This window comes from Medicago sativa, chromosome 1, assembly GCF_051527215.1.
Source record: "Medicago sativa cultivar Bolivia chromosome 1, Bolivia_mono, whole genome shotgun sequence".
Taxonomy (NCBI): domain Eukaryota; kingdom Viridiplantae; phylum Streptophyta; class Magnoliopsida; order Fabales; family Fabaceae; genus Medicago; species Medicago sativa.
The window spans coordinates 20,909,874-20,936,857 of record NC_140749.1 but is presented as its reverse complement, the minus strand read 5'-3'; the positions used below and the strand labels follow the sequence as shown (position 1 = coordinate 20,936,857).

The 26,984-nt window shown below is 30.1% G+C and overlaps 1 protein-coding gene and 2 long non-coding RNA genes across 3 annotated transcripts; 1 reads left to right on the top strand and 2 right to left on the bottom strand.

Annotated features, from left to right (window-relative positions):
* Positions 1–7,042: 7,042 nt before the first annotated feature.
* Positions 7,043–8,053, bottom strand: LOC146953533 (uncharacterized). Its single transcript, XR_015010645.1, has 3 exons — positions 7,700–8,053; positions 7,241–7,322; positions 7,043–7,137 (listed from the first exon to the last, which is right to left on the bottom strand). It is a non-coding gene; the product is annotated as an uncharacterized LOC146953533 (long non-coding RNA).
* Positions 8,054–8,615: 562 nt separating this feature from the next.
* Positions 8,616–10,017, bottom strand: LOC146953532 (uncharacterized). Its single transcript, XR_015010643.1, has 2 exons — positions 9,834–10,017; positions 8,616–8,828 (listed from the first exon to the last, which is right to left on the bottom strand). It is a non-coding gene; the product is annotated as an uncharacterized LOC146953532 (long non-coding RNA).
* Positions 10,018–22,981: 12,964 nt separating this feature from the next.
* On the top strand, positions 22,982–25,903 carry LOC146953531 (B3 domain-containing transcription factor VRN1-like). The gene is made up of 7 exons (XM_085710527.1): positions 22,982–23,165; positions 23,289–23,763; positions 24,107–24,225; positions 24,328–24,601; positions 24,699–24,785; positions 25,150–25,208; positions 25,508–25,903. Exons 1-7 carry the CDS (start codon positions 23,109–23,111, stop codon positions 25,736–25,738), a joined length of 1,302 nt encoding a protein of 433 aa, XP_085566653.1. The 5' UTR covers positions 22,982–23,108; the 3' UTR covers positions 25,739–25,903.
* The last annotated feature ends 1,081 nt before the right edge of the window (positions 25,904–26,984 follow it).

Sequence of the window (26,984 nt, the reverse complement as noted above, 5' to 3'; positions counted from 1 at the left end):
ATTTTTTTTTTTTTTGGTAGATAACTTGAGATTCATTCTAACGGTTATTGTCCCACTAATGAACCTAGTTTTCAAATAAACACACCTTTTTTATATAGGAGATATGTTATTTGACATAATATTTTTCCTATTGAGTTTTCTAATGATCTTCCTATTAGATTTCATTTGTGCTTCATATTAGTTCTTGAACACTTTTTTAAGTAAGAGATATTTATATGATATAAGCTACATCATTAGATGTGAGAACAAAAAAACAAATATTAACCATTTCATAAAAGAATAACAAATATTAAAATTTAGATTTAGAATACAAACATGAATCTTAATAAACCTATGTTTAAATAAGTTCCGCTTGTATTAAATATTTTAACTTAAAAAAGATAAAACATCCCTATTTATTTCATTCTCCATTGAACTTCCACGTTCATGCTTAATTTCTAAATTTAACATTTTTTTAAAAAAATAAATGTAAAATTAGCACTTACCATTGTGAGAAATATTTACAACTTAAGTCAAAATTCAGTACCTGTCAAAAAAGTGAAAGATCAGTTTTGACTGAATAATGGTTATAAGAGGAATTAGGAATACCTTTTGATATATTAGCAGCATAACTATGGTGAAATTTATTTCTCTTAACCTGAAAAAATAATGAATATATATACAATGACTTTTGTACATATGAATAATATACAAACAACTTTTGAACTTTATCAACCAAACCAAATACTTAGACTCCTTAATGTGACTTTGACGTAACAAACATCGAAAAAGCTTAGACTTATTTCTAATTGTTATGTATAAAATCTGAACAAAAAATTAAAGTAATTAATAAAAAACAATATCAATAATCAATAAAATAATGCACTCCCTAGATATGATCTTCCGCACTATATAAGCCGCATATATCAATCATTTTTAGGAAATATATCAACCTAGCTTATGAACCGTAAATGCAAATCTAACATAAACATAAAAATAAAATGAAAGGAAGGAAGAAGGAGAACCATCTCAAATTAGAAAGAAAAAAAAAAGAGAGAAAATCATCATCATCATATGATAAACCAAAAGGAAGAAGAAGGAGAACCATGCATATATATTAAGTTGCAGGATTTTTTTTTTTTTGTTTGATAACATTAAGTGGCAAGAATTTTATCAGGAAAAAAATAAAACGTTCATTTTAGTTTTCATTAGTGTTTATAGAATTTATTAGGGTAGCATAAATTTTTAACGTTTAGGTTTAGGCCTGATTTTTTGGGTTTTTTCCCAAACTTTTCATGTTGACCGTAAATAATTTTGATTGATGCATATACATTCTTTATGAGGACATATTATGGTGGGATATAATCATAATGTTCCACATATCCAAATATCATGTTATATAAATTAATTATTGAGGAAATGGGAAGGGAAAATCGATGCCTGCACTTCCAAATATCATCGGTTATAAATTTTTCATTTTCCAAATCCAAGAGGCTTGCTCATGTCATCATGGAATGCATTCAATTAAGCAACGTTTACAGACATTAATAAAAAAAAACGTCTCAAACCATCAATTAAGTAACCTTTCCAATTCATTTGGACTCACTAAAATGTAAACACTACTAGTGTAACGCCCCGTGCCAAGCACGGGATACATTTTATTTAAAATTATTTAATAGGTTTTACATATTAATAGATTTTTTAAATATCATTGTTTTGTTTCTTTTCATCCATAATTTCGGCGTTATGTAATATTTTATCTTCATATTTAAAATTGAAACAATAAATCATCATTTATTGAGATAAAAAATGTTAAATTTTATAAAGAGATGATTATTTTTGTGAAAGTGATAAAATATTTAAGAAAAGTACAATTAAGCCTAAAAGATAAAAACACTATAAACAATTATATTCCTAAAAAATTAACCAATTAGTAAGAGTTCATTTTTTTAAGGGAAATTAGTAAGAGTTCATATTAGATTTGTCAAATGGATATGATTACCTATGTTTTAATTTTCCACTCTTAAAAATTATTATTTTTTACTTAATTTCAATACTCTCTCAGATCTCAATTATAAACAAAAATACCTAAATTCAAAAATTTAGTTGTTTCATGAGAATATAAAAGTCATTAAAAATAAATTTACATGAATTAAAATATATTTTGGGATAAATAACATTTTTTTAATAAATTGACGGCCTATTGAGGACACACCATAGATTTATTAAAATGAAAAGTAGGATCAAAAAAAAGGAGGGGGGGAGGGGGGGCAAATCAAACCCTCAAAATGTTAAGACAATCTGTAACATAGAAGACCTAGTCTATTCTTAACTAAATCTTCACTAATCTGAACATGTGTGGAAGACAACCAAATAAAATCATTGATAGACAGGCCTAAAGTACCCAACTTATCTGAGCAACAGTTTCCCTATCTCAACATATAGGACATCATGAAATTCATTAATTGCAATAGAGTAAGACAGTTAAGCCATCTATTTTTTTGATATGCCAGGGAACAATTTGAATTACTTGATGGCTAAGGTAACCATTTTCGAATCACTTTCATTCCAAATATTATGCCAATTTTTCTAGTAAGCACATTCCCTTGCAAGAATGACTGCCATAATCTAAGCAAACAGAGCATTACAAATTGCAAGGTTTGAAACAAAACAACCAATACTCTCTCCATGATTGTTTTTGTAGATGCCTACAGAAGCTGTTGGTCTTGGATTGCCTTAAGTTATGCCATCAATGTTACACTTTATCCAACTATGGATAGGGGGCTGTCAAATAACCTCCATAATTTTGGTGTTCTTTGATGATGAGTGTCCATTTTAAAAGCTTTCAAAAAAACAAAATCAAAGATAGTTGGACTATTTGTTAGCTTTGTAAGGTTACCAGATATAGAAGCTTGAGTTGTGATCATAGCAATAATTGCATTTCTTGCAAGTCTTGGGTTTTTTTTTGTTACAAAAGTCTTGAATTATTGAATCTGATTATTTCTACAATACCACATAGGATAAACAACATTAAAAAGAGACAAAGTAAGTTATATTTGATTTGAGATTAAAAAAATTAATCATTTATTTATATTTAAGATTGGAAAGAGTCCCTACAAAAATATTGGAGATAGTATTTTTCTCGGAAACAAATTATCTATGAAGAGAGAAAAAAAATGAGAAAACAATTTTCTTTAATATCTTCCCTCAATTTTATTTTATTGGAGATCAAGGGTCAAAAATTAAAACACTCTAAATTAATGTCTTTTTGCTTTACCGTAATTCTGATTTCCAAATCATTATTTTCCATTTTTCAAAAAGAACCATCACTCCTTCTCAAATTCCTAATTGAAACCAACAAACCCAAATGCGGGGAATAAAAAGGTATAAGATATGTGTCAATTTCCTCGATTGAATGTAGAATTGTTTTTCATTATAAAGACTGAACTCATATAATATCATAATCTATATGGAACCTTTTGAAGTTAAAGTGTGACCAAAATATGGAGCATAAAAAAGACATAAGTAAAGTGTGACCAAAAAATTCTCTCTACCAAAATAATAATCCATTTTCTTTAGTTCATTTATCTCTACAATTTCAGGGTTGAACGTGATCCTAGTTGATGAAAAAAGATTCTGTAACATTGATTTTTCTATCCCTAAAGAAACAAATAAAACGATTTAAGTAAAAGAATAGATTTTTACTTTCCAATCATATTAAACAATCAAGTTGATAATTATAAACAAAGAGTTTAATTCCTCAACATAATATCTAAAGAGAGTACATTCAAACCAATATCTCTTCAAAATGAATTGACAAATAATCAAAATTATAATTAAATATCATAGTATATTCCATATTAAAAATAAAAAATAAAAACAAATAAAGGTCGCTCATTCGAATTCAATTCAATGACATTCATTTTAGTTCTTGTATAATATATTTTGTATTCTCTTTCAATACCACCTCAGTTGTTTTAATTTATTGCCTTCTTTAAGGCTCCCACAAGTATAACTTCTTCCCCTGAATCCTTATTTTTTTTTTTTTTTTGTGTGGAGGGAGTAAGGAATCTAGAAAGGTTAATTAGGTTAAGAGAGATAAGGTGTATCTTGTTCAATATATAACTTCTTCCACAAAATCCTTAATTTAATTATTATATTTATTTTTGAATTTGTGTAAAGTTTAAGACATAAGTAAATCGTAAATTGATAATATGAAAAGTGAAATATTTTTCATTGAAGTGTCAATACATGCAACAATAGTGATTTATTCAATTGAAAATTGTAATTCCATTGTCTATAACATGGACTTTATTCTACTACATTAAAAACAGACACATAACATTGACATAATGGATAAACAACTTAAACGTAACCAAGTCACTTGTAAATATTATTTCTCTATCTTCACAATCTTTTTGACCGGTTGAACAATTGCGTCAGATGTCCCGCAATCTTCGTTTATTGGCAACAATCTCTTAATAGGAGGTGCAAATGATTAAGAATCTGAGTCAATAACATCTTTCGCCTTCAGATTCTGTGAAGTTGTGGGACTTGTTTCAGAAAACTTTTGCATTAAATAATATCATAAAAATTGGCAAAAGAGTACATTTAAGCTTACCCATAATACATGTTAAAAAAACAAAAAAAACAAAAAATTAAGCTAAGCAATTTGAATTCAGTTCAATGACATTCATTTTAGTTTTTCCACCATCTCTTTCATATTCTCTTTCAACACCACTCCAGTCACGACTCCAATTACATCTGCATATATAACACAAATTAAAATATTGATTAAATTACAATTTAATATTATAAGAATATATTGTGTACTTGAATCATATTAAACAAAACGTTTTATTAGCATTAAAAAAGATCTAAACGGTTACTTAATTATTAAACCTATTAATTCAACCTTTACGGTAATTATACAACGTTTAAAAATAATGTGCAACATTGAAATACCATTAAAAAACAAAATATATATGAATGAGAAAAATCAAGGTTGAAAAAATATTTATATTGAAAAATAAAACTATTTTCACCAAAAAGTAATTAATTTATTATTGTATTACTGTAAATAAACAATATCAAATAATCCAATTGATACGAAGAAAGTGATAGTCACTTACCAACCAAGTAGTTGTTGTAAAAATCATTTAAAACATCAGATGCATGTGTAAACGAATACACGTTTGTTGGGACGAAAGCAATTTTAGATAGTTTGACTTTTGTGTTGATTGTGAAATTCAGTTTGTATTCGCCGCGTGATGGTCGATAGGAACCACTGTTGCAAGCAACATCAAATGAGGAAATCGTGAACAACATTTCCCTCTTGGAGTTGCTCCTTGAACTTGTAGATCAATATTCTTCGTATAGAAGCACCAATTCGATAACCCTAGATAACAAAGATTAAAACACTATACTTTAAACAAAAAAAAAACGAAAAACAAAAACGATATGAAAAAAGTACCTTTCGATCCATTAGAACCAACTCCATGGAAAATGGTTGTTTTTTTATTTTTGTAGTCTTGAACAAACCAAGCACGTACAACCATCACAACCAATGTTCACGATTGTTTTTCTTGGCGAAACATCAAAGTTGAAGTCGTGTTTCATAGACATTTTCCTTTGCAATAGAAAAAATTATAGAAATAACTCAGAATATAGATATCAGAGAACAAAAAAAGAAGAACTATATTTTGTGATTGTTGTGTACTCGTACCCAAAAGCGCTACTATTTATATAAAAAATAGTACCATAACGGTTAATATCTATTAATTATTAATTTGACCGTTTTAAAATTAATATTATCAACGTCTTTAATTTAATAAAATGTGCATTAAACGATTAGATTATATTTCATGTAACCTACAAAAAAATTAATTAACTTCATAACATTTGAAATTTAATAATATATATTCAGTAATATAATTTTGTAACGAATAAAAATTAATTATATAACCTTAAAAATTAATTACTACAATTAAATTTTTAATTAGTAGGTTATTGTCATAGTGTAACAGACCAAAATTCAAAATATAATCCTACCAAATTTTTAATGTACCATATAAATGTTAAACGAATACTAAATATATTAATAATTATTTGATTGTAACGTACCAATTTTTTAAATTAACATTTAAATTTTAATCAAAACAATAATTGTATTAATAATTATTTGATTGTAACGTACCAATTTTTTAATGTAACATATAAATTTTGATCGAAACAATAGTTATATTAATAATTATTTGATTGTAACCAACTATCTATTTTATGTACAATTTAATGTTATATAAAAAACGGTTTTTAATAATAATTGTAATTATTAAGCTTGTATTAAAAATTAGGAGGAATTTTTGGAACAAATGCCAAGTAGAATTATGATGATGTGGACATATTTAGAGGAGAGGATTTTAGAATAGACTATTTCTAAAAACTCTAAATTGTTAGTATAAAGATATCTCATTACTTTTTTTTTTCCGCTCAAAATGAAAATATATAGCTTGCCAATAAAAAAATAAAAACGTACACAGCTGGAGCATTGGATGGTTAAAACTTTCACTAATAATTTTAAATATAATGAAAGTTTGATAAGGGGCATAAACACCATGGAATATATAGCTTAATTCTAACCAAGTAACCTTTCTTTATTTCAATGACGCATTTTGAATTAGGTGTAAGAATCAAAAGAATTATTTGCTTTTAATTTCATTCATGGTCCATGAAGTGCCAGTGAATATATTTCATTTACTTGGCCAAACTAATTGATAATGAAATCAAATCATTTCGCTTAAAGTGGTCAACCGTTCATGTTTCAGAATATAGTCATTACCACTTAAATTTCCATCAAAATCAAACTTATTATAGCTAGAGCCTCTTGAATTGTGCGGTTTTGAAACTGAATTGAGCTTCTTGAATTGTGCTTGCAGTGCATTAAATATGGGAACACCAAAGAGTTGGCGCCAATAGGTGTAGAATTAGGTTAGAATTAGGGTTGGCAACATTTCTTAACATTGTTATTGGTATTAGAAATAAGTTTGATGATTTGATGATAAGAGTTAATACCCTCAAGAAAATGTACTTTTGGACTGCTCCTAGAAGTTCCTCCGATCTCTTTCCTCTTTACAACATTATTGCCACAAGAAGAGACCCCTTGTTATGGATAAAGGAAATTAAGGAATATAGATGTTAGTCAAATATCAAAAAAAAAAAAATATATATTATATCATACCAAAAAGAAAGAAAGAAAGAAAACCTAGTAATTTCTTTGGGCTTGGTTTGTTTCTGGCACGAGTAATAGTGCCGTTGAATCATCTCAAATTTACAAACATCATCAACTTGTAATTTAAAAAAAAAAAAGGATTCTCATTATCATACATTTGATTAAGAGATTATTTTTAAACGATATTAAGAAAACGAAAATTATTTTTTTTATCATAATAAAAATTACATATTTTTCCTACCAAAAATAATTACACATATTTTTATATTATATAAAAAGTATCTACCGAAAATTATCTGAAAAGAAAACCTAACAAAAACTGCTTCTAAATTTAAGCACTTAAAGACACTTTTTTTCCCTTAGATTTACAACCTTTCAGACAAAAAGTTGCAACAAACCATTGTATAACTCTTAAAAGTAATTATCTCTATAAAAACAAAGGGATTTATTTGAGCTTTTCTTAAGAGACAAGCCCAAAAAGAGAAAACTCACCTGAGAATTTTAGATGGGTAGTGTCAAAATCCATATTCACTTTTCTCTTGTCATTTCTTATCCTTTGAACTTCCTTTGAGAAATCTGATGAGGTTGAAATGCGAAAGCAAACTCAGGAAAAGAAATGGCAAGAAAAAAGTGATGAAAAGTACAAACCCTGCCTAATTTTTTATCATGAGAAAATGCATTTTCTATCTAATTTTTTCTCTCTCACTAGTCACAACAAGTGCAAATGCTGTGAAGTGTCTCTAGACAAGCAATGGAAACATGTAGTTATAATCTTTCAACTATTAATGGGTGGTGTCAGTTTGGAAATAAATGTTTGGTGAGTTTGCCTTCAATGATATAGTTAGATTGGAACTACGTTTGTTGGACTTGATTTTGTTGTGCTCTTATAGAATGAGTTGTTGCCTGCGTCCTTGATTTTGCGATAATAATAATTTGTTTTCATAAAATAGATGTTAAGTAAAAATAAATAAAATAATTTACGTTTAAATACATTGGAAGATTGGGTGGCAGGATTCTCATCTAATGATGGTTGCGGTGATGCACTTATTGCTGAGTTGTTTGGAATCTATAACGGTTTGATCTTGTTGATAAACAATTCGGTGTTGCATGTTGAGTGTGAGACAGACTCCACTGAGATCATAAACCTACTTATGGACAGACAATCTCACTCCTTCCATGCTTATGCTTCTTTACTAGCTAAAATCACAAGTTTGTTGGATCATCTCCCAGGTTTGGTGTTCAAACATGTGCTCCGTGAAGGCAATGTATGTCACGACCCAATTTCAGGTCATGACCGGCGCACAGGCTAACACTAACTCATGATATATTTAGCCTGGCAAGCCTAATAAACTAGAACACTTACTTACACCTTTCTAAAATACTAAAATTTTGGTAATGACTCACAAGCTTTCAGGACATTTCAAGATGCAAGTATATTATCACAAAGTATATAAAACCTATCTCATTATTTATATATATATACTTTAAAGAGAAGAACAACTATTATCTCAATAGTTACATCATAAGTAAATCACAAAAAAATGGTCAAGCTAGAGATCTACCGCAAAGCATAGATGTCTTTGGTAAAGATGAAAACTCCAAGAGATTAATCCTTTGCAAACTGTGAATAAAAAAAAATGAATACAAAGAAATGGTGAGTCACAAGAATTCAATGGGAGCATGACAAACAAAGTGGACATAATGGATGAGTGAAGTTTTCACCGGTCTTTATCCAAACAATTTTTAAACTAAAAATTTCATCCTTTGAAAACTCATTCATGCTAAAAAAAAAAATACGTGCAATATCCAAGTCAACATTATTCGACAAAAATCTTTAGCATAAACCAACGGTTAGTCCTACATAAAGTTCAACCACCACAGTTCAAATAAATAAAAAAAAAAAACCATTTCAACACGACTAATATCATTTATCTCTTTTCACTATTTGTACATAAACCACATTTTCTCTTCGTTGTGGCGAACGGAATTATACCACATTATCTCTTCGTTGTGGCGAACGGAATTATACCACATTATCTCTTCGTTGTGGTGAACGGAGTTATACCACATTATCTCTTCGTTGTGGCGAACGGAGTTATACCACATTATCTCTTCGTTGTAGCGAACGGAGATATACCACATTATCTCTTCGTTGTGGCGAACGGAGTTATATCAATTTGAAAATACTATTATTGTTTAATTCACAGGCTGCATTAATTTTGATCACTTCACTTGCTATTCAAGCTCTCATCACCTAGTTACAATTTCGTATTGATTTTTATCATGTATGCTAGTACCAGAACCTTACTACTCCTTGAATAAACAAGCATAAAAGATAGCATTCTAGGCTACTTTACTAATACCATTAGGGTAACTAGATTTTGGGGAATCAATTCATCCTAAAATCATATAAAACTACAAGTTTGCATTTGTGCAGCAAACAGAATTATGCTCCCTACAACATCAATATCTAGGCTACGTTGTGCCTGTTGTTTTACAGCATCTTTATGCTCATCAGACTATTATAAAACCAATCTAAAGCTTGCTACCCAAATTCCCAATTTTCCTAATTTCAAACCCTAACATTAAAATTTCAATGAACAAAGAGAGAAGAGAGTTTTCATACCTCAAATAATAATTTCATTGATTTTGTTCCACTAGTTCACCTTGTCTCTCTCAATTTGACCGCCTTTCCTTTTCAACTTCTCTTCTCTTCTCTGCTCCCGTTTTTTTTTTCCTGTTCCATATCCATCCTTTTCTTCTCTTTTCCCCCAAAAATATCCTTGGTGATGGAAGCTTCTAGGGTATTTAATTTAGGGTTAAATATGTTTTTGGTCCCTATAAAATTGCGACCTTTTAAGTTTAGTCCTTACTTAATTTTAATAGCTTTTTTAATCCCTACAAAAAAAATTTACTTATAATTTTAGTCCCTGCTAAAATAAATTTTGTTTAATTATCCTTAAACTCTTAAATTATTTAACGATTCTTTTTATACAAGTTTAGAACACTATGAAAGGTTCATTTACTAAAATCTACAATTTTTTAACATGAAATAAATTAAATATGAATTTTTTAAAACGACAAAAGTTTAAGATATAAGTAACAAAAATATGGATGTAGAAATCAAATTTTTGCGATATTTTTTTCGGAGGACCTTTTAATAACGTTCTTAACACGCCTGTAAAAAATTGTTGAAAAACTTAAGAGTTTAAACATAAATTAAACAAATTTGGATTGAGTAAGGACTAATATTGAGTGCAGAAATTTTTTGTAGGGATCAAAAACGCTATTAAAATTAAGTAAGGACTAAACTTACAAGGTCGCAATTTTGTAGGGACCAAAAACATAATTAACCCTTTAATTTATAATTCTTTTTCATTTTATTTATTATTAATTTAAGTAAATGGCTTTACCTTCTTTTTTTTCCATACATGGACCACATATCAACCACAAAATGTTATTTTTTCTCATACATAGTCATTGTAACGCCCATACTAAACTTATCTAGAATATTTAGAATGTGCGTTAAATTTAGTACTGGATACATTAAAATTACAATAATAAAAATTTCGACTGAATAAATATATACATCACTGCATGATCGTACATTTGCTTTCTGAATACACGTCTGAAACCGTAATAAATAATCTGAACTAGTACAACACGAGCATGTGAAAATATATCATTCAGCCTCCTGTATTGTCTCCTTGCCACGTACAACCTGCTGATCTGAAAAAAATAAAAGGGATTGGGGTGAGACGGGATGTCTCAGTGAGTTCCACCTATCCTAGGTTGTAGGCAATCTCAGGGAACCTAGGATCGCCATCTGTCTCTAAACTCAACCCTTTTAGGGTTTATACAGTTTGTCATGCATAACTGAGCGATCGGGGGATAACTAGGATCGCTATCTGAAATACTGATTCAATCCTGATACTAATGCTAAAATCATACTCACAATCATAATTATAATTAAAATGTCTGTCATATTATGTTAGAAATGTTAGCGTTGAACAAACAGTATTATCTGAGTTGATTTTACGAATAAACCCAGGTGGAGTAACCCCGGAATTTATTCCTCTGCTAACCGGTATATATATACATATTTCCAACTGGCGGGAACCCAACTGACGGGGATACCAGACTCCTCTGATTATTGTGGGGTCATCCTCACGGATAGTGCCCGTTCCAACTGGCGGGAACCTTTCGTATCCAACTGGCGGGAAGCCTCTTAATAAAAATTTCGATATCCCGCCAGTTGGATACGAAAGGTTCCCGCCAGTTGGAACGGACACTATCCGTAAGGATGACCCCACGTTAATAAGAGGAACCGAATCACATCGAAATGAGAGGGATCCGGAGGCCGTGTAGGTATGGGACTACATGGTTGAAGGAAGGCTTATAAGAATTGTTAGTACTACCCATATCAACAAGATGCATCTTCTTTTCGGTAGCTCATTCCATAAGAACTCCATAGTTAAGCGTGCTTGACTTGGAGTAGTCTTAGGATGGGTGACCTTCCGGGAAGTTTCCCGGAAAGCGTGCGAGTGAGGACAAAGCACGCTGAAAAGACTCGTGTTTCCTGAAAGCAGTCTGGGATGTTACAGTCATTCACTCCAAAAATTGTTTCTATCTAAATCACTCCAAAAATTGTTTCTAACTAAATCCTATTATTACTATTTGAGTTTGATATTATTATATTCAGTTTCTAATAAACAAATAAATAATTTGTTACTATTTTAAAACTAGAGATTTAGAAGCTATTTTGAATAAAATATATCAAACTAAATCCTATTATTACTATTTGAGTTTGATATTATTATATTCAGTTTCTAATAAACAAATAAATAATTTGTTACTATTTTAAAACTAGAGATTTAGAAGCTATTTTGAATAAAATATATCAAAATTATATGATTTTAAATTAATAAATAAGTTGTTTTAATTGAGTTCCTAATTCATTTTTTTAAATTAATTAATTTTTTTTCCTTCGGGGTATTACAATTTATGTGCAGATTTTTTGGCTAAGTTGGGAAGGAACTCTACTCTTGGAGTAACAACTTGGGTGACACCTTTGATGCTTTCGATTTCTAGTTAGCTTTTGTGGTTTTTTGTTTTTTTGTATGACCTTCACCAAAAAAAACATTGGAAGATTGTATGTGTTAACAATAACATGCCAATCTGAATAAGAAGTAGTTAATGGTAGTATATGGTGTAAATTCACAAGAGCATAACACAAGTCGTACATTGTGTGGCTCTGAAACAAAATGGGATGCATTTGATCAAAATGCTTCCATGTCAATAATGTCATATCATTTTCTCTGCCGTTTGTGTCTTCCATGCAAATCTACCATGTGTCAAAATCAAGTAGGAAAAACATTAGTGGTCCAAATCAAAGATGCTTTCACAACACCACTCCACAACCTATCCATATTAACCACTCCACATTTAAAGTACTAGATAGACCTTGTATTTTAACAGCTAAAGACTTGTAAGATTTTGACAAGCACATATAAAATGGAAGATTGTATGTGTTAACAATAACATGGCAATCTGAATAAGTAGTTAATGCTTGAGTATATGGTGTAAATTCACAAGAGCATAACAAAAGTTGTACATTGTGTAGCTCTGAAACAAAATGGGATGCATTTGATCAAAATGCTTCCATGTCAATAATGTCATATCATTTTTCTCTGCATTTGTATTAATTAAAAAATTGGGGAAAAGGTTTTTTTAATTAATTAAGTGACAATAATGTTAAGGGCGATTTCATGAATTTTTTTATTCACACTCCATATATTTTTTGTTACATCCAAATTTTCTTAAAAGTTTATAATAATACCAAAATTGTCACCATTTTTCACCCACAAACGATCAAGCAATCATGATGTTCAATCAATCTCTATGTAAGATTTAAGAGTGAATCAAAATATCGTTCATCAATACTCGATTGCATATAAGTAAATTAATTTCTTCTACTTTTTCAATAATGCTAGTTTCAATTTTTCTTCTTCTTGTTCAACTGCACTGTACGAAGGTTTCAATTTCCATTGTTGAGGTTAACTTAAATTCAGTTTAAGTAGGTTCATGTAAACTTAGTTTACATAACATATCTACTTAAACTGAGTTTAAGCATGTACACTTCAACTCAGTTTACATGACCTACTTAAACTAAGTTTAAGCATGTACACTTGAACTTAGTTTACATGACATACTTAAACTAAGTTTACATGTACATATTTAAACTGAGATTACGTAGAATCATTGAACAAGGTTGAACTTTTAGATGTACACTTAAACTCAGTTTACATAACCTACTTAAACTAAGTTTAAGGATGTACACTTAAACTCAATTTACATGACCTACTTAAATTAAATTAAATTTACAAGAAAAAAAAAAAAAGAAAAACACAAATTGAACCCAGCAAAAGCTTAGAATTAGGGAACCCATGACAAGAAAAACATAATCGATTGAAGAACACAAGTTGCTAACCTTATTAGCTTCGAATTTTCTTTGAAATCTTGCATAGAAGGGATAAATCTGCTTGAAAAAGTATGATTTTGGAAGAGGAAAGACAGAAGAGGGGTTTTGGGGTGTAACCAATAAAGAATAAAGGGAATTTTTGAAAATTAAATTTTATGCAAGGGCAATTTTATCATTTTGAGGTGTAACCAAGATTACACATGGTGTAATTAGAAAAACTCCGATTTCATTCTCCACATCTGAAACAAACACAGCCCCGTTTTTGTTCCTTCATTTTTGTTTTTTTGTTACAATGTTCCTTCATTTTATATACAATCATATAGTGGCAAAACTAACACGCATCAAATGTTAAAAAAATATATTACAAAAATATCAGGTCTAAAAATTATAAAAGAATCATACTATACTTAATTGGTTATTAATTAGTTATTTTCTTAATTGGTATTCAGACCAATTGAAAGGTTTATGAGTAATTTTTTTCTCATTTAAATCATAGTTGCTCCTTTCTTTCTCATTCTTGATTCATTTGATTCGAGTTACGAGCTGAACCGAGTTTTTTGTGAGCTTAACTTGAGTCGAGTTTCAGCTTCATAAAATGATCTAATTTGAGTTGAGCTTCTAGGTAAACATATTTATATCGAGCATTAAACTAAACTTAACGAGCCGAACTGAATTGCTCGTGAACTTTAAACGAGTCAAACTCGAGCTGAAAAAAGAGTTGGTATCGAACTCGAGTCGAGTTTCAAGCCGAGGAAATTCTTATCGAATCGAGTCGAGCTCAAAGTGGTTCGTTTCGACTCGACTCATTTCGAGCCCAAACTTTGGTCTTAAAAGTTGGATTTCACTTTAGGTGTGATTGACTTTTCATACATTTGATATCTTTGTTTTTATCGTTCTCTTAATAAAAATTCTCTCTCAGCTCAGTAATGAATTTTTTTGTCAATCCTCTCGTTCCTAAAGGAAACAGTTTTAGTAATTCATAGTTCGGTAGACAGATAAGTAAAACTTGATCAAATATTGTTTCATACATATAGTTACTATTATAAGCAAAAAAATTAACATTTTAGATCCGTTCATTTAATGATGTATAAGATCTTTATTATAGACCACATACACAATTTAATAAATGAATCTAAAATGTTAATGTTTACTTATAATATAATCGAAGAGGTAACCAAAAACAATAATATATTGGAAGAGTGTACATAAATTGAATTCTCTTCAAAAGTTCATCTTTTAATAAAATTTATTAACCACTTAGCATAATTACTTTATTTAAATTACAATTTTAGGAAAATTCTATGGTGAAGTTATAAGAATGACTTTTTTGGTGAAGTCATAAGAATGACATAAAAAATGTAATGAGTAACACCCCACTGTTTGTACAATGGCATCAAAAGTTCAGTCCTCATAGTATCATCTAGGGGTGGCAAAATGGATGGATTGGATGGATATGGATTTGAATCTTAATGGATGGATCAAAAAAGGTCCATTAGTCCATAACAATCCACTATTTTTTTTGTTAAAAAAAAACCATCCAATCCATCCATTAAGTATTATGTCCATCCAATCCATCCATTATTAGATTTTATTGGATGAATAATCCATCCGATCCATAAATTAAAGTGTATTATTTTGTTTGAAGGGGTGCATTATTTATTAAAGAGCTTTTTTAGTAAATTCAATACAAATAAATTTTGTATAAGCAAGCCAAGTGCTTTTTTTTCTTTAGCCCAATAAGGTTTTTCCTCATAAGCCCACATAATTAAAAAATTCAGAAATATTAAATAGTATAAATTAAATTCAGAAATATTTGTTTGTACGGAGACAAGCAAATGAGGCAGCCCACGCTTTAGCTAAGGAGGCCACATTATCAGCTAGTTCCCAAGTTTTGTATGAAATACCATATTGTATTGAACACATTTTGATTAATGATATGCTTTAAGCTTTATTGCCCTCAAAAAAAAAAAACTTAAAATAATAGGTGGTGGTGGTGGTCAACAGGCAGCCGCCGGCGTTGACCACGGTGGCCCTCCAACGACCCCACGGCGGCGCACGGTGGCAGTCCGGCCATTCTTCCGGCGATCGACGGCGGTCCGCCACCGTGTCACGGTGGTTCACGGCGGAGCTCCGGCGTTGACCGGTCAAGCTCCGGCGTTGACCACCGCCTTAATAATATAATATTAAATAATATTTTAATAATATATTAAATTAATAATTTTTAAATATTAAAAAATTAATTTGTTTTTCTGTCTGTTTTTTTTCCTAAATTATTTTTTTATTAATTTTTTTTATTTTTATCAAATATATATTTATTCAAATAAAAAATTAAATATTATTTGAGTAATCCATTGGTTTTTTTTCTTTTTTACAGTGGTGATCCATTGGATTTTAAAAATTAGGTGGATGGACTCAATCCATCCATAGTCTTTAATGGATGGATTTCAAACCAATCCATTAACAAATTTTTTGTTTGGTGGATGGATTGGATGGATTTTATTGTGGATGGATTGGATGAATATGGATCTCATGGATCCTATTGCCACCCCTAGTATCATCAATCCATCAGATTAACAAGACTACACTTAATCTAATTTTATCCTATCTTGTTATAAGCGTAACACCCCACAAAGTGTAGCACTTAAGACTATCACATAATATCATCAAGAGCAATGCTAGCAACACTCTATTTTGAGCACTCTCTCTAGCACTCACTCCTTTATTGGGTAAAATCAATGTATGTCCCACCACTTTATGTGGGTTCCATTTCCAAAGTGTAGGTCCTACATTGATTTCACTCAATAAAAGAGTGAGTGCTAGAGAGAGTGTTCAAAAGAGAGTGTTGCTAGCACTCCTCATATCATCAACTCTGTTTGCATGTTAAATATTCCAACGATAAAATAGTACATGTAAGTCCAAAATGTTGCAAGCATTACTAGATGAATTACTATTGATCATTAATCAGTAATCAACAATTTAAAAATGAATTAAACATTAAAATCAAAATTAACTTTTTCAAAAAAGTCAATTTCCTGACTGCACCGTAGAAGCTCCCTTTATTTTAATCACTCATGTATTTATTTTTCTAGTCCAAAATACTACTTTTGTCTAGATAAATCATTTATTAAAGGGAAATGTTAACTAGTGCCTCCGTGACACTGATTAAGGAATTATAAAAGAAAATTTTGTCTTGGAAATTGTGTATTCTACTTTTTTAAAGTTAAAAAAGTGTTCTTTTCAATGTAAAACTTTCTTTTTCTTTCTACTTTTAGTTCTTTAACTGGTGCCCGGGGCACTGGTTAACAAAACCCTTTATTAAATCTTTTTATATATAAAAGTTAACCCGAGTGATTATTTTAGCCCTAATTTTAACATAAACCCTATTGCTTAGATTTACTATTTTAACCCTAATGCTTATTTTCTGATTTAACCTTATCTGCTTCCTTATATATCTTCTTATATATTAAAAGTTAACCCGAGTGATTATCTTCTTATATATAAAAGTTAACCCGAGTGATTATTTTAGCCCTAATTTTAACCTAAACCATATTGCTTAGATTTACTATTTTAACCCTAATGCTTATTTTCTGATTTGAACTTATCTGCTTCCTTATATATCTTCTTATATATAAAAGTTAACCCGAGTGATTATTTTAGCCCTAATTTTAACCTAAACCCTATTGCTTAGATTTACTATTTTAACCCTAATGCTTATTTTCTGATTTAACCTTAATGCTTATTTTCTGATTTAACCTTATTTGCTTCCTTATATATCTTCTTATATATAAAAGTTAACCCGAGTGATTATTTTAGCCATAATTTTAACCTAAACCCTATTGTTTAGATTTACTATTTAAACCCTAATACTTATTTTCTGATTTAACCTTATCTGTTTCCTTACATATCTTCTTATATATAAAAGTTAACCCGAGTGATTATTTTAGCCCTAATTTTAACCTAAACCCTATTGCTTAGATTTACTATTTTAACCCTAATGCTTATTTTCTGATTTAACCTTAATGCTTATTTTCTGATTTAACCTCATCTGCTTCCTTATATATCTTTTTATATATAAAAGTTAACCCGAGTGATTATTTTAGCCCTAATCTTCTTATATATAAAAGTTAACCCGAGTGATTATTTTAGCCCTAATTTTAACCTAAACCATATTGCTTAGATTTACTATTTTAACCCTAATGCTTATTTTCTGATTTGACCTTATCTGCTTCCTTATATATCTTCTTATATATAAAAGTTAACCCGAGTGATTATTTTAGCCCTAATTTTAACCTAAACCCTATTGCTTAGATTTACTATTTTAACCCTAATGCTTATTTTCTGATTTAACCTTAATGCTTATTTTCTGATTTAACCTTATTTGCTTCCTTATATATCTTCTTATATATAAAAGTTAACCCGAGTGATTATTTTAGCCATAATTTTAACCTAAACCCTATTGTTTAGATTTACTATTTAAACCCTAATACTTATTTTCTGATTTAACCTTATCTGTTTCCTTACATATCTTCTTATATATAAAAGTTAACCCGAGTGATTATTTTAGCCCTAATTTTAACCTAAACCCTATTGCTTAGATTTACTATTTTAACCCTAATGCTTATTTTCTGATTTAACCTTAATGCTTATTTTCTGATTTAACCTCATCTGCTTCCTTATATATCTTTTTATATATAAAAGTTAACCCGAGTGATTATTTTAGCCCTAATTTTAACCTAAACCCTATTGCTTAGATTTACTATTTTAACCCTAATGCTTATTTTCTGATTTAACCTTATCTGCTTCCTTATATATCTTCTTATATATTAAAAGTTAACCCGAGTGATTATTTTAGCCCAAATTTTAACCTAAACCCTATTGCTTAGATTTACTATTTTAACCCTAATGCTTATTTTCTGATTTAACCTTATCTGCTTCCTTATATATCTTCTTATATATAAAAGTTAACCTGAGTGATTATTTTAGCCCTAATTTTAATCTAAACCCTATTGCTTAGATTTACTATTTTAACCTTAATGCTTATTTTCTGATTTAACCTTATCTGCTTCCCATATTTCTGCATTAGAATATAGAAGCCATAACCAACTTTTGCTCTCCAAACTTTTAATATGCAAGTGCATAAGTAAAAATGATAATATTTATAATATTGGAAATATTTTTTGTCAAGAAATTCAGCTGTCATTTTTTTTCATCGATATAAACATAAATTGTTAAATAGTTACTATTTTCTTTCATGTTTATCAAGATGTCAATCCTTAGTAAACAGAATCTCCTATTATTTTCCGTGATACATAACAAAATTGTTCAATGGTTACTAATTTGTGTCATGTGTTTCATCCTTATCAATATGTCAATTTTAGTTAACAGAATGTCCTATTTTTCCATGGTTATCAGTATGTCAATCTTTAGGAAACAAAATAACCTATTTTTTATGCAGGGAAGTAAACACAATGTGCATAACAAATTAAGCTATTTTTAATGAAAATCAGTAAACAAATCGTTTTCTAAATCATCATGCCCTGCCCAATCGTTTGTTAATTGGCTTTAGTAAACAGTTAACCAAACTGTGATGAATTGGTAACTTCATTGCAAAAAGTATACTATTAATTTAGAGACTTAATAACAACATTTTAAAACTTCTAAAGAAAAGGCTAGACAAAAGCTTAATTGGATTAATACTTCTTCAGGTGACCATAAGAAAGAAATTGCTTTGATAAATATGCAATGATCAGCAAATTTATCAGCAAATTTTGTTTTTACCACAATGTGTAGCAGTTCTTCTATATGATAAGGTTTACAAGCTAAATTTTGTTTTTACCCCATTGTAGCAGTTCTCTTATTTATCAGCAATATTGGTACTATTTTTATGTCGACAGACGTTGGATTTTCTTTTCTTCAATAAACTATGTCATTAAATTTATGTGTTATGTTACCGTAACAGGGTCGATGTCATGGAAATTGTTTAATATGGTACATTACAAAGGTTTCTGGCAATTTATTTTATGAATTGAACTATACTATTTTTTCGATTCAAGAAAAATGTTTACTTTCATATTTGCGCTATATTTGTTCTTTCGTATGACCCGTGCGTCAGCACGGGTCAATGGTCTAGTTAATCAAAAGTGTGACCATAAAAGATAATGACACCTTTACGAATTCCAGTTCACAATATCAGCACAACAAAATCCCTTCATCTTCAGAATCAGAGCAACATGTCCGGTGTTCACCATGGAAATGGTAGTGAAGCTAGAGGAAAGCACTTTTACCAAACTATTCAGCTTGGCGAGTTGCAAAACCTAGAACTGGTAAACACACTACACTCACTTCATTCTTTCGATTATAGATAGATAGATAGATATATAGATAGATAGATTAGGAATGTACCATTTATTCTTTCGACAAACCCATTAGTGCTGATCAAGAATTGCATGTAAATTTTGGCTTTTTTCGCTTATTTAACAAATTATTGTTGATTTGATCATGTATATTCTTGTTTTTGGCTTTGTTGTTGATCTTCTATTAATTGCTTGGTGTTTACGCATTTGCCTTATGGTTTTGTTGATTTTAGCTTCTATTAAGTGGTTAAGCTTGACTTGCGGTTTCTGCTTAATGGTTAAATTTTTACCCTTTCTTGGCTTTCATGATTTTTGCTTCTTCCTTTTGTTGGTTAAGTTCTAATAATTGTCCTTGGTTTCTCGCTTCTACTAATGTCTTATGAAAGTTTTGGATTTTATTGCTGGACCAGAGACTTCACTCCTCAAGCTCTGGTGCAAACTCATGCTCAGTTATGGGTTAGGTTGATGCACTTGCCACAGGAATATTGGAGATAGAAGACTCTTTATGAGATTGCTTTAGGTTTAGGTACCCCTCTCACCGTTGATGATGCTACTTTGAACAAGCGTTTTGGACTCTTTGCTAGAGTTCTAATTGATGTTGATTTATCTGAGAAACTCTTTGAAACTGTTGTTGTTGAAAGGGAGGGACATGCTTTATGAGGAAACTCTTCCTAGTGTGCTAACTGTAAGATCTTGGGACATGATCTTCAAAATTGCATGAAATTAAGCTCTAATAATAAGAATGAAGGCCCTGTTAGAATGAAATCCAGAAATGATTTAACTCGGAAAAAATACACTGAGAAGGATTTGATTGGGAAGAAAAATGTGGAAAATAACTTGTCTGACAAGAAACAGGTTGATGATTCCTTGTCTGGAAAACAACAAACTGGTATTGACTTGTCTGGCAAGAAACAAGTTGTTTTTGAATTGTCTGGTAAGACACAGGTTGGAATTGATGTTTCTGGTAAATAACAAGCTGAGAATGTGGACATCCTTGTTAGCAGTTCTATCTCTGAACCTGTCATAGTTGACAGCTCTCAACACTCTGATGCAAATGAAATGCCTGAGGTTTTTTATGCTTTAGATCATTTTATTGTTCAAAAAACCATAGGGTAGGAAGGAACTAGTGATGATGTGACTGTTTCACCGGTAATCATGAAGGAGAAGGATCCTTCAACACTAGTTCTTCACAACTCTTTTGATTTGTTGGAGGATAATTGTGAACTTCCTTATAGGGAGGCTACGTTACCTGACATGGCTGCTGCTATCAGTTCAAAGGATATTTTCATTTAGTTTTTTTTTTTTTTTTTGAGGGACATTTAGTTTAATTTTCTATCTCTGTTTTCGATTCCACGCTCAGTCTTCGCAAGCAAAGATTCCGATTCAACGCGCAACCGTTTGGACAAACGCGCCACCGTTTAGGGTCGTTGTTCCATGGTGCTCTCTGTACTCATTTCCGTCGTTTTTCTATTTTCATCAAATAAATAGAGATTCAATGGTGAAGATAGACTTCGATCAGAAGTGAAAGAAACCGCTGATTCCGGCGGCAGCGGAAGAGGAAAACCGAAACAAGAAGAAAGAGGCAGAAATGTCTTCATCTTCATCGAACATACATTTGTTGCTCCGATTGCAGTTCAGCCAAGCGCGGCGGCAATTCGGTAAGGAAACTCTTTTTTCTTCTTCTCTTTCCTAATTAATGTATGATTATTGAGTATTGTATTGTAATTCTTCAATTTAGTTTTTGTGATACTGTTTTTGAACTGGTTTTTGTGATAATTGAGCAATTTTCTGTGATAGTGTTCATATACCTATTTGTTATCTGTAAGTATTGAGATTAGTAAACAAATTAAAAAACTGAAATTCTTTTCTGCTTAGCGAAACAAAAGAACAGAATAAGATTTAAGAACTGAGGAGACTAATTCATTTCAGTTATTGATGTTCCTTTTCATTTACTAGTAAGCAATTGTTTGGATTTTATTGCCGAAGAAAGAATAGGTTCAATGGATATTATAGTTAGGAGTTTCTAGTTTGTCGATGAAATAACTTAGCTATGTCACTGTGATAATAGTGCATATTTTGTTCTTAGCATAGGATATGCAATGTTGAGATACATGCATTCTTATTTGATGAGTAACTTTGTGATTTTGGAATATCTAAAAAAAAAACTAGTGAGATTGATTCTGTGTTCTGCATGTGAAATGGACACTTAAAAAAGTATGACAGATGCAGTTTTGATGATACACAAATAGGACCAAGCAAATCCAACATAAACTATATAAAAAAAGAATATACACATTAAGTTCTGATTAATTAAGGATTAGGGATCATAAGCCTAACAATGAAGTTTATATTTATAATAGGAAAATGCTTACAAGCCTAAAAATGTTTATATTTGCAATTTGTGATTTTAAAATATCTAAAAAAAACTAGTGAGATTGTTTCTGTGTGATTGTGTGTTCTGTTCAATGACAGATGCAATTGTGATGATACACACAAATAGAACAAAGCAAATCCACTTTTGTGGCAAATTAAAAGTTGTTTCTATTTCTAGCTCACATTGTAAGATGGACCAGACAGTACCTTATATAAAAATGGCAGATTAAGGGATCAAAGGGAAATACACACGGTCTTGTAATCTAACCAAATGTGTTTTTGAGTGTATGCATGCCTTGTAAATCTGATCAGAAGCATGAAGATTGAATAAAGTATAGCCAGCCAACTTTCAGTGAATTGTAGTAACTGCCAAACACTTTTTATTGTGTCATAAATGCCAAGTTCAATCCAACACCAAAGTAGTAACATCAGAAAAAATTAGATAGAAAATGCATCATTTCTCTACAAATGACCTGTACTGGACAGGACAGTAATAAAGTCTTGATTTTCTACCATACTACAAAAAATATCTTTAACTTTATAACATTCACACTTCACAGGATTTATAACATTGAGACCTGAGAGAAAAACAGACTTAACACTCAAAATCTTTCACCTCACTTCTCTAAGCCTTAGCCCAATACTCACCACTAGCATCAGTTTACCATTTGGTCATCATCAGAGTTTCTGAATCATGTCATTTCAATATGTTCCGGATTTTCATAGGATAATCTTGCAAGATAAGAAACTTGTAAGCATATTAGAAAGAATTATTTTGCATATTTACATTATGTTTCATTTATAATGTATTATTTATTTATGTATCATTGTTTTAAAAATGTTAATGTATGATTTCTGAATTTCTTTATTGCAGAGGGTTCCTAAGATATATGTGGAGAAATATTGGAAAGGAATATCAAACCCTATATTCCTTAAATTTCCAAACGGTGTTGAACAAAAAATATTTTGGGTGGAGAGTAATGGTGATATTTGGTTTCAAAAAAATTGGGAAAGTTTTGCAAAGTCTTTCAAATATGGATATCTCTTAACTTTCAAATTCATTGGTGGATCATATTTTAAGGTTAAGATATTTGGTGCCAATACTTTAGAAATAAATTATGCCAATATCAAATCAGTTGATGAAGGTGCTGAAGACACAGAAGAAGAAAGTCATGAAGAGAGTGATGAATCAAGTGATGATGAAGCCACAGAAGAAAGTCATGAAGAGAGTGATGAATCAAGTGATGACAGTTCAGATGAGGTGGAAATGCCAAAGCCAACTAAAATGATAACAAATGGCAAGAGAAAATTGAGTATGGATTTTGACACCACCCAACCAAAATTCTCAGGTGATTTTTCTCTCTTTTTTTGGTAGATTTAGGCTTGTTCGTTACTCTATTTCTTTAAAAATAAATCACTTGTTTTTATAGAAATAATTACTTTTAAGAGTTATGCAATGGTTTGTTGCAATTTTATGTCTGAAAGGTTGAAAATCTTTGAAAGAAAAATGTCTTGAAGTGCTCAATAGATACTTTTTATATAAAAATATGTGATTTTTTTTTGGTAGGAAAAATATGTGATTTTTATTATGATAAAAAAAAATAATAAATACTTAATTGGTTTTCTTAAAATCTTCTAAAAACAATATCTAAATCAAATGTATAATAAATAGTTAATGCCTAAACTTGGCAGGTAGTAACAAAGTAGCCATGGTGAAGAAGGCTAGAAAATACCTAACATCTGAAGCTGTTAATGAGAATCCCTCTTTTGAAGTTATAATGACTCAATCTTATGCCAATGGCTATTTCTTGGTAAGTTTGCTATACAAAGTATCTATTAATTTTAGCTTTAATTATTTTTTTTCTGAACAAAAGCTTTAATTATTATATCTAATAAACCATTATTTGAAACAGTGGATACCAAGTGAGTTTTCAAGAGAACACTTGAAAGATTTTAATGGAACTGCAACAATAAGGGTTGGTAATGAAAGGAGTGTGGAAGTGAGTTTGAGGTATTATGGCACCAAGAAAAAATATGGTATGGGTGGTGGATGGAAAATATTCAGGCAAAAATATAATTTGCAAGTTGATGATCTTTGTAAATTTGAGATGATTCGACGGAGACCAATTTCATTCAATGTTACTATTACTCGTGCCATAAACAAACCAAGCCCAAAGAAATCACTAGGTTTTCTTTCTTTCTTTTTTATTTGGTTTTTTGTATGTTATAATTTGATATTTGATTAACATCTATTTTTCTTTTTTCTTTTTTTATCCATTACAAGGTCATAAAAAAGGGGTCTCTTGTGGTAAGAGTGTTGTAAAGAAGGAATACATTGGAGGAACTTCTAGGAGCAATCCAAAAGTAAAGGGTATTCCTCTAACTTTTTTAATGTTTTTAGATTTTATTATTGTAGAGGGTTCTGAAATATTTGTAACTTTTAATTTGGTCTTCAAACTTATGAATGATTTATAAGGTTCTTGAACTAAGTTTTTAATTGTATATCGTTGATCTTTAATTTTAAATACCTGTGAATTGAAATATTTTTTATGTTCATATAGAACTTTTAAAATGTTCTTTGAAATTTTTGATAGTTAGTGATTGACCTAACTTATCCAGTTTTCAGTTTCTTCTTTTAGTTTAGAACCTAACTATAAATCTATTCAAATATATCTAAATTTTTTGGGTGTTAAAAAATTAGATTAGATACTATCATTGTGTTTATGCATGTACAGAAGGTCGTGATGTGAAGGAGCACAAGACATTCAAGGTTTTCGTGAAGAGCAAAATCCCGGTAGGATTAATTACATAAAAATATATGCTTAATTTCATATGTAGTCACTTAACTATTTATGAGATTTCATATTTGTCCCATAATTAATTTTCGTTCAATTTAGTGTCATAAGTTTTCTCCGTTAGTCAAGTTAGTCCTATTCTATTAACTTTTAACCTCTAATGTATAAAGTGGACACACAATGTATGTGAAAGTCCTCACTAATTTATTTGTTCAGTATTAACCGTTATGGTTAGATTTATAGATACATATGTTAGAACTACATGATAAATAAATAATATTTTTGTTTGTATCTGCAGTGTGTGCCAAAGGAGTTTATGAAAATGGGATATCATGAAAATATTGTGGAGTTGAAAATGGGGAGAAAGTCATGGCTCGTAAAAGTCAACTATTACGAGAGTATTCGTGGCTGTAGGTTCGGTAGAGGTTGGATAAAATTTATGGAAGAATGCAAAGTGGAGATTGGAGATACTTGTCTCTTCAAGTTAATTGATGAGAGAAAATTTGTGTTTGATGTTTCAATTGTTTGAAAGAATCCATTAGCTGTTTGTTCTTTAAGGTACTGATAACTAGAATATGTTTAGTTGAACATTTCTTTGCTTTGCCCTTTCAAGTATTAAGTAATGTATTTTGGTATTGTAAACATTTGTATTTGATTTGAACCTAACAAGTATCGTGTCAGTGTTTGGAAACAATGCTTGAAGATCTTTTAGTACATGCAAATATATTGTTTTTTTTTTTTACTAGCAGTTAAAAAAATTGTTTGATCCTTTACAAAAAAAATTGTTTGATTTTAGTCGTGGTGAAATTATTCATCTTTTTTTTTATTTCTCCCTTTGGTTTGTTTTAGTACCTTAAATACTTATGTTGATTTTTTTCGCGACAATAATATTACCTATTTTTGTTCCATGATAGATGAACTTTTCTTTTAAGACTTCATCTTCTTTAGCTCATCAATTTGCATGATTAAAGACAATATGACAAATGAGCGTAATTCTGCAAATTACATAAACAAGCTGTCATCAATGGAATAAGTGTGATGAAGAAATAGAAGAAATCTAATATGGTGCCCAAATGGAAACATAAGAAATTTGAAACAGTAAGTAGAAATTGAAATAGAATGAGAAATCAAAGCAGGAAGGAGAATACAAAATTGAAGTACAAGGATAATAATATGCTGGGAAAATGAATGAAAGAATAAGGATATCTAACTTATTTATATTTTGTTTGGGTTCAATATTAATTTAGCATTTATATATCCATAATACCACACATGAGCTTAATTATCCACTAGTAATTGGATATCTAACTTCATTTTCAATCTAATGAATGAAGAAGATGAAATTTTGTTGCTCGTAATTGTAACATTTAGGAAGGATATGTGTTGACCCTGTAATCTGTAACAGACCTTCAACTAGAGAAGTAAAATTAGTTTCATAACCAAAGTACAATTTTGAATGAGTACAATTTTGAATCAGATAGAATCCAGAAGGAGAATGCAGATAGAAAAGAAGATGATTATAACATCACGATTGGCTATAGCGTAGAGAAGTTTAAACAAAGCGCCATTGTTCCACGATACACTATTTTGTACCAAGTGTTGTCAAATAGCGGCTATTTTCATGCAGTTGCATTGTAGCTTAGAAAAATTTGAACAAATTCATATTTTCCGCAATCCACGATTGGCTATTATGATACCGTTGTCAACTTACCACCATGTTTGCCATAACAAATTTAGTGTTTTAATTGTTATGTTAGTATCTTTCTCCCTTTAGA